We start from the raw sequence: 14,202 nt of genomic DNA, 5'->3' as shown, positions 1-14,202 counted from the left end.
TGTTTGATCTGACTTTGTTTCAATAAAGCCCCTATCTTAATCTCTTCCTTCTCTTCAGTTCTCGTTGCTACCTTCCAAATCCCAAAAATTGTCTTACATCATCACCCCCTCCCTTGCCACCACGAGGGTGTTCTCAAGACTACAATTCTGGTCCCATATCTTCTCCAAGCTGCTTCTTGATGCTTTGTTGCCAAGTTTCAGGACTTTTTCAGTACTTCCCATTTTAGATGGAACCTCTTCCTTCTGGGGAGAAATCCTGGCTGTTATTATCTGAGTCCTGCGGCCACTGAGAGTTCTCTGACCTCTTAGCACCTCTCTGAAGCTCTTGCTATAATCCCCATACTAGGGTCAGCTCCAGTGCTTATCCTGCTGATCTTCAGTGTTTACCCCCCTACTTTCTCATACGTTTTTGTTGATAGCTCTCTTCTGTCTCCTACTTACTCTGTAGGTACAGAGCGTGGGTATTTCTGTTTGTTGTTCTTGTTGCTGTGTATAGTTTTTAGAAGGAGGTATGAGAAGAGTCCAGGAGACTGCCATCATTCTTGGGGAACTCAGAAACCCATATTCAGCTAATGTTTTTGATTTTTTTTTCTGCAGCCAGAAATAAGCTGGTGATGCAGCTGGTTTCATTACTAACCATGGTGGACTATATCTTGCCCTGTAGTGAGTGACTGCTAAAACAACAATCTAATTGGGATAATTCTGAGTAAGTTTGTTCTCTTGTATAGTTTTATAGTCAGTGAAGAAAACTTCCAAACCAAGAAAATCATCTGAAGCCTTCTCTGGCATCCCCTTCCCTTTTAAAAATTCTATTCTATTTTTGAAATCTAAGGCTTTTTCTTTAATACTCTCTGATAAGGCTGATATGTAAACCTAACTCACCTCTTTCAACTATTTTCTGTTTATAAAGTCACTTAGGAGATTGAGCTAATATGCAAATAATTGAAACCATGAGTATATAGAAGTGGAGGCAGTATAGGAGAAAATGCATTTTAAAATTGGAGTTAGAGAAGTTAGTCGTGCTTATGTTGCAGGTTGGGTTCTCCAGGAATCAGACTTGGAGCTGGAGATTAGCTTCAGGATGTTTATTAGGGAGTGCTCTTGGGATCACAATTGTGAAAGGGAGGGAAGACAGTGGGATAGATGTAGGGAGAAGTGGAGTTTCAGTGTCATGCCAGTGGAGCATGGGAATCCTTAAGCTAAATATTTAATAGTCATTGTCTTTGACTGTGCAAGATAACATGACCTTTTTTAGTTTCATCTTAATACATGTCCATTTTAATGTAAAAATACATATATATTACTTTTGTATCCTGAAAAAAAATAAAGCTTTCTGTTTTGGGGGAAAATACAAATAACTTTTTAGAAGAGAGTCTTTTGTCAGTCGTACATGGCACTTTGGGTTCTGAAGAATATAACCTTTAGTTGTAAAGCTTCAGTGCCATTAATGGATATTATATTTGCTTTTCAGCTTGGGCAATGGTAGATGGTGGTTCAAATGTGAAAGCCCGCTCTTCCTACAATGAGAAGACCCCAAGGATCGTTGTGTCTCGTTCCCATTCAGGGATGGTCAGACAGGTCGCTCTTCAGACTTTTGGAAACCAGACTACAATTATCCCAGCTGGTGGTGCTGGTATGTTCCTCTTCCTGTGTGATCCCTGGAGAATGTTCCTGGCATGGTCAAGGCTGTGTTAGGAGACTGATTTGCTTGTCCATGCTTGGGAAGAAAGTGAGGAAGAATGGCGTACTTTTAAGGCAGGCTTGGTCTCCTGTTTGGTAACCTCGAGGGTGGGAGTTTTGTCACTCTGCCCTTCTTATTAGAAAGAAGCAGTCTCACAACAGTGATTTCTCTTTCTTGAATACACAAAAGCATATTCCCTCCCATTAGATCTACCACTAATTGCTTTTTATGCAATCTAATTTCAAAATAATTGTCTTATCTGTGGGAATATCACAGAGGGGAAGAAAGATCAAGCACTTACGATGCTTCATATGGCAGAAAGACGCCAGGAGTCATCGTAAGTATTATTAGAAAAGCTAATCCCTGAGTCACTTTTAACACTCCTGAACTCTTTAACCTGCATGCCTGGGATGAGCAAGAGAGGCTAGTGCCCACCCACCTTACTGTATATTCTGTACTATTATATTAGTCAGCCTAGTTTTTCGGAAAAGAAACCGATAATACAATTTCAAGCCTCGTGAGCCATATAAAGTCTCTGTTGCATACTATTCTTTGATTTTCTTTAATGAACCTTTGAACATATTTTTTAAAAATTCTCATCTTAAGAGCCCTACAAGAACAGGCCATGACCTGGATTTAGCTTGATGGGCTGTTTGTCAGCTCCTGTTATGGATACTGTCTAACATGTCAGAAATGTTTTAATTCAGGTTAATAGCAAATTATGGTCAGCAAACAAATGTGTTGAAAAAGCTTCTCAGCACACTTAAAGGGAGAAGTAATACTTCCTAACTTTTTTTTTTTTTTTTTTTTTTTTTGTCTTTTTTGAGATACGATCTCATTCTATCTCCCAGGCTGGAGTGCAGTGGTGTAATCTAGGCTCACTGCAACCTCCGCCTCCTGGGCTCAGGTGATTTTTGTGCCTCAGCCTGCCAAGTAGCTGGGACTATAGGCATGCACCACCATGGCTGGCTAATTTTTTGTTATTTTTAGTAGAGATGGGGTTTTGCCACATTGCCCAGGTTGGTCTTGAGCTCCTGAGCTCAGGTGGTCTGCCTGCTGTGGCCTCCCAAAGTGCTAGGATTACAGGTGTGAGCCACCACACCTGGCCAATACTTTTTAACTTTATTAGGTTTATTAGGCCTTTTTAAGCCTAATAATTTTAATTTTCTTTTCTATATATCTGCCTTCTTTAATATGGGCTTCATTATTTTCTTAGAGGCTCTCTGTTAGGTTGGTTAGGAAAAATGTCCAGAATACCCAGTAGGGATGAGATAACTAGATTCTAGACCCAGTTTCTTCTGCATTTTTTATTAATTTTAAAATTCTGCCTCATTACAAAAAGGCTTTAGAGTGGTAGTGTTACTGTTAGTTCTCTTTCACATGAGGCCTACTTAGATGTTTAGGTAAAACTTGTGTGTTTAATATGTCATTCCATAGAAAATGGCACATACTGAATGTGTCATTCCATAGAAAATGGCACATACTGAATGTGTCATTCTATAGAAAACCACAATGTATATTTAAAAATTTTAAATTATAGGTATATATTTAGTTACATTTGAGACCAGCTTAATAAGTTACTTTGCAGGCCGAGTGCAGTGGCTCACGCCTGTAATCCCAACACTTTGGGAAGCCAAGGCAGGCAGATCAGGAGGCCAGGAGTTCAAGACCAGCATGACCAACATGGAAAAACCCCGTCTCTACTAAAAAATACAAAAAAACTAGCGGGGCATGGTGACGCTCACCTGTAATCCCAGCTACTCAGGAGGCTGAGGCAGGAGAATTGCTTGAACCCAGGAGGCAGAGGTTGCAGTGAGCCGAGATCACACCATTGCACTCCAGCCTGGGTGACAGAGCGAGACTCTGTCTCAAAAAAAATAAAATAAAAAATAAGTTATTTTGCAATGTATTTTTGTTCTGAGTTTAATGTTTATACTGTTACTTTAAAATTGTTTCAATTTGAAATAATTCTAAACTTAAGCAGTTGCAGAGACTGCAGCAAGCTCCTGCACACCCCATCCTGTTATTTTAACAGTATACTTAATCGAAAAAGTATGCTACTTTCTTAAAATTTTTTGAATAATAACCTAAATTCTTTGTTTATCTTTTAGGTTATAAAGTTTTAGCACTTTTGGATGTGCCTGATAAGAGTCAAGAAAAAGCTGATTTATATATCCATGTGACATACATCAAAAAGTGGGATATATGTGCCGGTAATGCCATCTTAAAAGCCCTTGGGGGGCATATGACTACCCTGAGTGGTGAAGAAATCAGTTACACTGGTTCAGACGGCATTGAAGGGGGACTTCTTGCTAGCATCAGAATGAACCACCAGGCCCTGGTCAGAAAACTCCCAGATCTAGAAAAGACAGGACATAAATAAGCATAACTGATTACAGGGTACAGTTCTTCACAGCTGAAATGGTTAGCCTGAAATGCTGGAAGCTTCGAAGGATTGGTGGAGACTATGCATGGTTAAGGCCATCCCGAACTTTTTAAAGTATTTATGAAGCATCAGAGACTTATTTTCCCTGTAATAGGATGCAAGATCAGGGAAAATGGGTTGCTTTGTGTCTCAAGTATTGTCTTTATTTTTGAGACTATTTTCATACAGTTGTCATACACAAGGCGCATATATATATTTGTGAATTAAAATCTGTAGCTGAGTCTACATTGTTATGAGTCACCATTTTCACACAACATCATGAATCTTCACTGTTTGTTAGTACTTTCATATAGAATTCGGTTGAAAGAAAGATTGATTTTTGTGTAGATGTTTAATATAACTTTACAACTCTATCTCATTGAAAATAAAGTCATTGGGGATTTTTACCTCTAATTTGGATGGAAAGCACAAGAAGCCACACCATTCATTAATATGCAACAAATGTTGTATTTATGTTACTGAATATTTCTATGGATTAAAATAGAAAAAGTTTAATTGATTTTTTTCTTTGAAATTTTAATAACAGGTTTACCAGCTGGTAGAAAATAGAGACACATGATGGTTTGCATTGTAATAATTTCTGTGTGTATGTGTGTGTGTTGTTTTGTTTTTATAAAGATATAAATGTGTTTGTACTCATGAGTTCAGCATTTCTGCTCTCTTGCTGTCTATTTTCATTTTCCCTATGGAAGATGCATGGTTGCATCCTTTTCCTTCTGACCAACACTTAGTCTTTAACTTTGTGAGGTTTGGTTTAAGGATGCAGGGTTAGCACTATAATTTTGGTTCATTTTCTCATAAGGATAGAATATGCTGTAAGGCACTATAAGAATATAAATGATTCTATTACAATTGAAAGTTACTTGACATTACATGAATTGAACTAGGTTTCATTATTTTCAAACTTTGTTTTAGTATTTTTTTTTAAATTTGCCAGGTTTGTATATAGAAGATTCTCTCATTATCAAGAATAAGTATGGTTGCTTTTGCCATGGTTGCTTTTACTATTAATAAATGTATCTAGCCTAACCAAACTGAAAGTGTAGTAACTTTTGAGATTCTCTTAACTTCCCTTCAGATTAAAATAGAGAAGTTTGAAGGTACTTTTTGATGAAATTTTTTTCTATTCAGTCTGGTTAGAAAAAAAGGTTGTGACATATTCATTGTGTTACCGTAAGTAGAACCTTGCTTTGTGAACTATTTTTCATTGGGTTGTGTGGTTTCTCTCAATGTGATATTTGGAAACTTCATGTAAACTATCCATGCCATTATTTCATGTGACTCCAGTGCCCTTTTATTCCATAACATACTGATAAGGAAAGGGATTTCTCATGGTTTTTTTCTTTGCTAAATTTTTTAACCATAATGCAGCTTTCCCTTTATTTTCTTATCTTGGAAGTAAAATTGACCAAAGAGTGTACATTCTAGCCTGGTGGAATGTGCATACTTTAGGTTTGTATGTTACATTGTCCAAAGCCCTTTACTTTCTTATTAGTAAACTGAGTCTAATATGACACAAATGTTTTCACCCAATCTCTTGCAACTGGTCAAATTCGAGAAGGTGGTGGGCCTCATTAGTAGGCCTTTTCAGTGAAAATTCAAAGTTTTGGTAGTTGGAACACTTGATATTTAAATAGGACTTGAGAATTTTGAAAAGAGTCAGACCTCATCTTTTTTACTTTGCAATAAGCTGAAGAAACTTTCTTTTTCAGGAGGGATGGCAAAGGTATATGTTGTTGCCAGAGTCCTGTGGTATAAGCATCTGTTTTTATTATAGTATGTCAAAGTTAGGGAAATGGGACTGGCAAGTAAAAAATGGAATTTAATTTCAATGTTATATGGGAGCTCTGATTTAATTGGAAGCAAACTAGTTCAAATTAGCAGGAATTATTTTATTTTATTTTTTCGAGATGGAGTTTCGCTCTTGTTGGCCAGGCTGGAGTCCAATGGCATGATCTCGGCTCACTGCAGCCTCCACCTTCTGGGTTCAAGTGATTCTCCTGCCTCAGCCTCCCAAGTAGCTGGGATTACAGGCATGCACCACCATGCCCGGCTAATTTTTTTGTATTTTTGTTAGAGACAGGGTTTCTCCATGTTGGTCAGGCTGGTCTCGAACTCCCGACCTCAGGTGATCCGCCTGCCTCGGCCTCCCAAAGTGATGATTTTATTTTTATTTTTATTTTATTAATCTGCATGTAGATAATGACTTTGTGAAGAGTGTGTGTTGTGTGCAAAACTTAAAATATTGGTTGAGAGTTAAATACATTATTTTTACAATATGTTGGGTATAGTCTAGTTACTAATGATTTTTAAGTACTTTTATAAAAAGTTCATTTTTAAAATTGTTTGTTTTTAAAAGCCAACATACATTGCGGAATTAGGAACAGTATTTATATTTATTTATACAAGACATTGTGCCAGAGCATACTAGTAAAACACCTTCATGAATGGGTAATGTAATCTCCCAGAATTACATTAAAATTATTTCTGAAGAGTAGCAAAGTCATTACATTTTACTTTTAATGACCCATACCTCACCAGCTCCTCGTCTTTTCTTCACTGTTGCCCTTATTTTGAGGCAACATTTCCTTAAAATATAACTTACACACCACGTTTAGTAGAGGCAGTGACAGTGATCTCAGTACCCATCAGCTGTCCCCCTCCTCTGCTCCTCTTCATCTCTTCTACCTTGTGACCATTTCCCTTGCCCATTCATGTTCTCCTTTATCTCTACTTTTCTTTCTTAGCCAGGATACTTCCCCCACAACTCTCACTCCCAAATTCTTTTAGATATACATTTTTCTGGATATTGGTGCTGAAATCTGAAGCTCTGGTAAAGTTCCTAGTATGGGAGATCAGTCCTGGAGGAGGCCTAGTTAACTATTACATTACAAAGACTCCTCAGAAAGTAAAGGAAAATCACCTTCAAAACCACAAACCTTTACGTTGTCAAGTCTAACATGAGTGTTTTTACAAAGTATTTCTTTCTACCCATTGTTCAAGAATGTAAATGTAGAAAAAAACACAAGAGAGTTGGGTAGATACGTATGCTTGAGGAAACTTGCTTTTGCTGTTTTCCTACTTGTATCCCCAGTTCAGTTGAATTTACAAGGACCTACAAGATGGTCATGTTTGTCTTGGTATGTGTCACCCCAATTTTAGTGTTTCTTTTTTTATTTTAAATCAGTAATTATTCAGTGGATTGTTTATACTGTATAATGAAGTAACAAAAACTTTTTGGTTTGTATGTTTTAATTAACAGTTTGCAAATTCTTCCTGTTTGTTAGGTGCTCCCTTTGAATATTTTGTGAACTGTGTCAGAGGGAGAGGGGTGGTAGCTAGGAAGAGGGTCAGAAAGAAGCTAGAGGAAGGTCAGGTAACAGGGAAGATGCAAAGCAGACATCTACCCTGGTCATCCCAGGGTGAGGGTATCTGTCCTTGTCTCATGTTGAATTCAAAAATTGGGTATCACTTAGGCTTTGAAGGTGACAGCCGTCTCTGATAGCTGAGCATGAGTAAAGAAAGGTAGAGTGCCAGTGCAGAAAGGAAAATATTCAGCTTTCCTCTCTTAGATCACACTTTGAAGATGGCCTTCTGGAGACAATCTGACGGGTTAAAACAGGAACTGTTGGAATTATTCTAGCTGTAACTACCTATCAACTATGTGTTGATTGATCCTAGAAAGAAAAAGTAATTTTTCATTTTAGATCTTGATTGAATTTAAGATGTATTTATATGCCTACAAAAAGTCTGTCTTGTTACTGTTGTATAAAATAAACCTAATCTGTGGTTTCATTTTTAATCTAAAAAAGTTGTGCCTTAACAATAGGGCATTGTATGTTAATAAGGGAAAACAATCTTTTTAGTAGATGGGGAAAATAGGAACTTTTTGCCATTAAAACTTAAGTTCTTTTGATGTTTTTAATATTATAGTTGGGGGAAGTTCATTAAAATTAAATTGAAATAAAATTATTTTTGCATAATCTAGCATTTACAACTAAAGTATGTTTTTTATAAGAACTGGCATCTTGATGTATATAGGTCTGAAATAATATTTCACCTTTTGATTTTTAATTTTAATAATATTAGACCAGGATAGATCACATTTTTGCAAATTTTAGTTTTAAATAAATTATTTCAGTGTGCTGTTAGTCTACAGTCATTTTGGTTTAAAAAGTGACTTTATTTATGGTAGCATATCAATAATTTATTAATGTTAAAAAATACTTGTGTATGACATTACAAACCAGTACAGTTCCTAGGGGGAGAGGATTCTAATTGATAGGCAGTTCTGAGAGGGCAGGAAGAATGGAACTTTATACTTCAAAAGGAGGTTTTGGTTTTATGAGGTACTGCTTATGTAAATTGTTTATTTTTATTTCATCAAAGCCTGGCAGGTATATGCATTCCAATTTACCATTGACAAAGCTTTATTTTTATTTTTAAGGTTGGATGTTGAATTAATTTTGTGGGAAAATGAGATTTGTAAGTAGTTTAACTTCTAGATAAGATAACATAAGCCAAACTTTCAGAAGTTAAGGATGATAATATTAAAATGACTTGTTATATATTGTGTTTTTAGGGTTCCCTTAAGTATCATAACTAACAATTTGTGGAAATTGAAAAAGCATAAACTGTGTTATTTGATCAGTAATATGTTCCCTTAAAATTCATTTTGAGGTGTATGTTATATACATAGTAAATTTTTGTTCAGGAATGACTTGCTCATTCTGTATTTTTAAAAATAGGAAATAAGGCATAGTGAGTCATCATTACATCAATTAACGAAAAAGTGTTTCATCCCCTCCATCACTGAAATTATCTCCTGTAGCCACCTTTCTTATTCTTGCATTATGAGGGCACATTTATGGACTTATATTTCCATGTGCCATATTGTCCACTACTGGCAATAGCCAAAGCTAGCTGTTTCGGTCCCACAGAAGAGACAGTGCTCTGCCATGATGACAGGGCACTGCTAGGACTGGTTTTTCTTGTTTTTCCCCTTTTGGCAATGTGGACTTCAGGAACTAGATGTATATGCACAAGGACTTGAGTTTACACTAAAACTAGGAAATGGAGTTTTCAATCTGTGTTCCTGCCTCTTCATACTTTTATTTATTTTTTGTCATCCTGCCTTATACTGGGCTAACAATGAGATAAATTAAAATAAAAATGCCTTTGAATACTCTTCCCTTTCATATATTTAAAGCCATGGAGGAACTAGACCATTAGCTGTTGCCGTCACGTGCTTAGACACCAGTTTACTTAGCGTGTTATGGCCTTCCTCACCCACACTACCAAATTTAAGTGGGTCCTGACTTCACCCTCTGGGAGGAAGTAAACTCTTCTCTCCCTATGGTTTTAGAGCAGTTTTTACCTGCAAGCACCATCTCTATATGTGCTCTTACTTGATTATACAGTTCTTGAGAGGGATTGCATCTTGGTGATTTTTGTATTTCCACCTCAAGCCCAGCACCTAGCCCAGTCTCTTGCACAAATTAAGTACTTAATGTGTGTTGAATTAAATTGAATAAAGGATTATTAGCATTAGCATGTTTCGTGCCTTGGTTGTATAAGCTGGTTGTTTGTTTTGTTACCTTTGCAAATATTTATGATTATCACCCCCCACATACTAAGTTGTTTTTAAAAGTTTTGCCTTTCCTTCAGATGCTACCCCAGGCAATTTGCTGTAGATAATGTGATAGCTTCCAATGACATAATTATCCCAAACTCTCTGCCCCATATACTTTGCCAAACGAAATTTGAATTCTCTGAATAAATTGGTCATGTCTAAGAGATGGTGTGCTGCATCTCCTTTTTTTTTCATTGTAGTAAAAAAGCACATAAAAATTTACCATTTTAACCATTTTTAAGCGTACAATTCAGTGGCATTCCGTACATTTTCAGTGTTATGCAACCACCTGGAACCATTTCCAGGACCTATTCATCATTTCTAAACAAACTATACTCATTAAATAGTAACTCTTCATTCTCCAGCAGCCTCACCAGCCACTGCTGAGATCCCTGTCCCCACCCCTGAGCCAGCTCCTAGTAACTCTTCAGCTTTCTGTCTCTACGAGTTCATCTGATTTTCAACTCTTAAGTCATCTGTTTGAGAACAGACATACGTGACTTACATATTATAAAACTAGCTTGAATCCTTTCTTAGATTTTTAAAAAGTAAGATGGAGGATAGAGAAAACAAAAGAAGAAAGGAAAAAATTGTAGAAAGGTGGTAATGTTATTGAACACCAAGGTTTTGGTCTAGGTCTGTTTCTTTGCCACACAGAAAGCCAATCACTGAGACAATGAGTATTGCCAAGGAAGAAAGGCTTTATTTATTTGGGTGATGTTAGGGAGATGGGAGATAAGTCGCAAATCTATCTCACTGAACCCCCCAAATTCCTGACTAAAGTTACAGGTTTATATAGCAGAGAAGGAAAACAGGAGGGGTGAGAAAATGGAGTGCTTCAACAGGCAGCAAGTGGTTGAATGAATGGTCTGACATCTCATTGGATGGTTGGGATGACTGGGTAAGATTCAGTTCCTTGATACTAATACTATCTGGGAGGCCTGAAGGAACCTAGGTAAGACAAATGTAAGTTTTAAGCTTTAAGCCCAGGAGGGTCAATTCCTATGTTGGTTGAAAAAAAAAAATCCCATAAACATCAGTTTTATGGGTTAATTGGGCCAGTTTCACTAATAAAAAAGGTACAATGAAAAGGCTACACAGGCTTTTGTTCTTAAGTTTTGTAGGTGTTAGGCATCATCTAGCCTCTTTAAAATTTTTCGAGTTTCTTCGGAAGATCAATAAAGCAAGCTCAAAAAAGCAAGACCTTTCATTCCATCACTGGCAAACTTTAAGTCCATTGAGAGCAAGTTTTTATTACCCACAACATTATCTTAATTTCTTCAGCTATAGTTCTTAAGTATAAGTTGTCATTATTTCCAATGTTGCATGAGTGAAATTTTGCACATTAAATTTCCTGAGGACTTCTTGGAAAAAGTACTTACTGACTTTGCAGGTTAGTACTTCCCTGACAAAGCTGCATGTAAAGATGGCAGGGTTGGGGAGACTGTGGGCTTGCTCTGAACGCTGGTGAATTCTGCCCCAGCCTCGATTGTCTAGGTGGCTGGTGTTCTGGAATTCACTACCACTCCTTCCATATACTTCCAAGCACACTCTCTAGGCTACAATTGAATATAGAAGCAGAAAATACCTGAGTATTACAAGAAGTTTATGATTTCTTGATGCCTTTTAGAGGCCTAAGTAATTTTTTACTGTCTGAGTCCATTGGAGTATCGGGTTTGTATTTTTAAAATATTGTAATTGCCTCACGCTTATAATCCCAGCACTTTGGGAGGCCGAGGCTGGCGGATCGCCTGAGGTCAGAAGTTTGAGACCAGCCTAGCCAACGAGGTGAAACCCCGTCTCTACTAAAACTGCAAAACTTAGCTGGGCATGGTGGCAGGCACCTGTAATCCCAGCTACTCAGGAGGCTGAGGTAGGAGAATTGCTTGAACCTGGAAGACAGAGGTTGCAGTGAAAGATCGTGCCACTGCACTCCAGCCTGGGTGACAGAGCAAGACTCCATCTCAATAGCTATCTATCTTTATCTATATCTATCTATATCTATCTATATTTATATTTAATTGCATTTATTATTTTAAGCACACACTCATGAAAGGGCAGTAGGTGAGTGGTATACTTTACCTACCTTGTCTTCAGTTAATCTTTCTATAACCATTGGTGAGATAGGGGAAATTTAAACTCCTGGCATCCCCTTTAAATTCATGCCATCTACCCAAAAAATATCAGGTGTTTGTATGGTTGCTGGTGAGTTTTTTCACAGTACATTTTAATTTCATGGAGTTAAATCGCCTCTGTGGCTCTCCTTTGGTGATTCTATTTTCATTGCTGTCATATATCCTGACACGAAATAAGATTTTTCTGTTCCTTGAAAACACATTGTAAGCCAGCATCCTTTGCTATGGCCCTATGCTTCTACCAGAATAAGAGAGGCTAGCTTCTTGTGTTGGAACACCTTTGTTTATGGATTACATAAAAACAAGTAGTACCTAGAAGAGTCAAGATTACAGAAGGTAAGCTGGTAAAAAGCACAAAAGAGTACAGTGGATATTTGATAATTACTTGAGGAAGATAAATGTAATATGTCCACATAAAAGGGTGGGGAATTGGATTATGTGCATCTGAGGATGGTTAGATAATTTGTATAATATTTTTACATTTCTTACATCAACCTTACTTATAGCCCATGGAGGGGAAGGCAAATATTCCCATTTTAGAGATGGTCTTCCATACTGGCCAATAGTGACTTCTCAAACTGCCTAATGGGTTGCCTGTCTGGCTGTCTGGCTTGAAATTTGCTGTGGTTAATTAATGCTTTCTGGGGACTGTTTTTCCCCCTTTGATTTCAGTGACCTTGTTTTCTTCTGGTTATCCTCCTACCTCTTCGACTTTTCAGTTTCTTTACTCTGTCCTCTGCTACAATTCACACTTCAGTGTTTGTGTTTTCAAAGGTACTATTTTTGGTCCTCCATTCATCATATTCTCCCAGAGCAATTTTCAAATATCGCCTATGTGCTGATGACCGCAGATTTATACATCCCTGCTTTAAATTTATCCTACACTTTATACCGATATTTTCAAATGCATATCTTTAATTGACTATACTGCATGCTCCTCAAATTCAGTATATTCAAATCTAAAGTAATTATGTTGCAGTACACAACCTCTAGTAGTCTCCTTAGCTAAAGACAATAGTGTCCAAAAAGTCTCCCAAACTAGGAAACTTAGAGATATGTTCATCACCTTTCTCTAATTGTCTACCTCTATTTTCACCCCATCTTCAAGAACTTATACCCACCAGTGTCTCTTGAAACTATTTTTTTTTCCCATTTGCCATTGAACAATTTTAGATTCTATCATTAAATTGGTTTAGAAGATTTAAAAATATATTGAGGGGGTAGAACTGAAAGTAATTTTTTTTTTTCCAAATAAGTTTTCTTCCTATTTTTTTGTTTTTATTGAGACAAGGTCTCACTTTGTCACCCAGGCTGGACTGGAGTGGCGCAGTCTTGGCTCACTGCAACCTCTGCCTCCCAGGTTCAAGCAGTTCTCCTGACTCAGCCTCTCGAGTAGCTGGGATCACAGGCATGCACCACCATGCTTGGTTAATTTTTGTATTTTTAGTAGAGATGGGGTTTTGCCATGTTGGCCAGGGTGGTCTTGAACTCCTGGGCTCAGGTGATCTACCTGCCTCCCAAGGTGCTGGGATTACAGGCGTGAACCACTGCACCCAGCCATCTTCCTAATTTTAAACAATGCATGCTCAAAAAGAAAATGAGTAAAATACAGATAAATGCAATGCAAAAAGTAAAAACCACCCTAATCCCGCTATCCAAAGAAAACTGTGATTCACATTTTTATGTGTTTTTTTGTCTATATTTTCCTGTGGAAATATAAATTGTATTGTGTATTTCAACAATAATAGAAATATGTTTTTTCTCTGCCTTTTAAACTTAGGAATATAACTTTGATTTCTTATGTCAGTAGATACTCATTATAGCATAGGTTATAAAACCATATTCAACTATACAGATGTGTATGATTTACTTAATGCATTGTCTTTAGGTTATTTCCCATTTTAGTTATTACAAATAACATTACAGTGATCACCCCTGGGATTACTTCCTTAAACTACTTCTATATCAAATAATACACACGTTTAAAGGATTGAAGTAGTGGAAACATTCTTATAAAAACAGTAATACGTGTTTATTGTAGAAAAATTATAGATCAGCCAAAATTGCAGAACCTCACCCAGACAAATACTACATGATGGCTGCAAGTTCTAGAGCTCCCCAAGGCTGGCTTCTTAAGCTTGTATGTGGTAGCCCTGGTATTCAACTGTGACAAGGATCGTCACTCTTCAATTTATTAGAAGGATTTACAGAACTCAGTAAAATTATTATATGATAATTGTGTATTAAAGCAAAAAGATAAAGATTAAGATCAACAATGGGAAAAGGGTCATAGGGCAGACTCCATAAA

The 14,202-nt window shown here is 37.0% G+C and overlaps 1 protein-coding gene and 1 pseudogene across 3 annotated transcripts in view; both read left to right on the top strand.

The window, feature by feature from the left end:
• The window catches only part of IMPAD1 (inositol monophosphatase domain containing 1), a 36,234-nt gene extending 26,309 nt beyond the window's left edge, over positions 1 to 9,925 (top strand). For both annotated transcript variants that reach the window (XM_030937742.1, XM_010362527.2), the window contains 2 exons: positions 1,472 to 1,633; positions 3,793 to 9,925. In XM_030937742.1, coding sequence (XP_030793602.1) covers positions 1,472 to 1,633; positions 3,793 to 4,064 — 434 coding nt within the window. In that variant the 3' untranslated portion in view covers positions 4,065 to 9,925. The remainder of the gene's footprint in view (positions 1 to 1,471; positions 1,634 to 3,792) is intronic.
• LOC104661768 lies at positions 5,908 to 9,925 on the top strand (annotated as a pseudogene). The gene has a single exon (XR_747887.2). The product of XR_747887.2 is annotated as a histone demethylase UTY-like (transcript).
• Positions 9,926 to 14,202: the final 4,277 nt, after the last annotated feature.

Source organism: Rhinopithecus roxellana, chromosome 9 (genome assembly GCF_007565055.1).
Source record: "Rhinopithecus roxellana isolate Shanxi Qingling chromosome 9, ASM756505v1, whole genome shotgun sequence".
Lineage (NCBI taxonomy): Eukaryota > Metazoa > Chordata > Mammalia > Primates > Cercopithecidae > Rhinopithecus > Rhinopithecus roxellana.
This window is presented reverse-complemented; position numbering and strand designations above follow the sequence as displayed.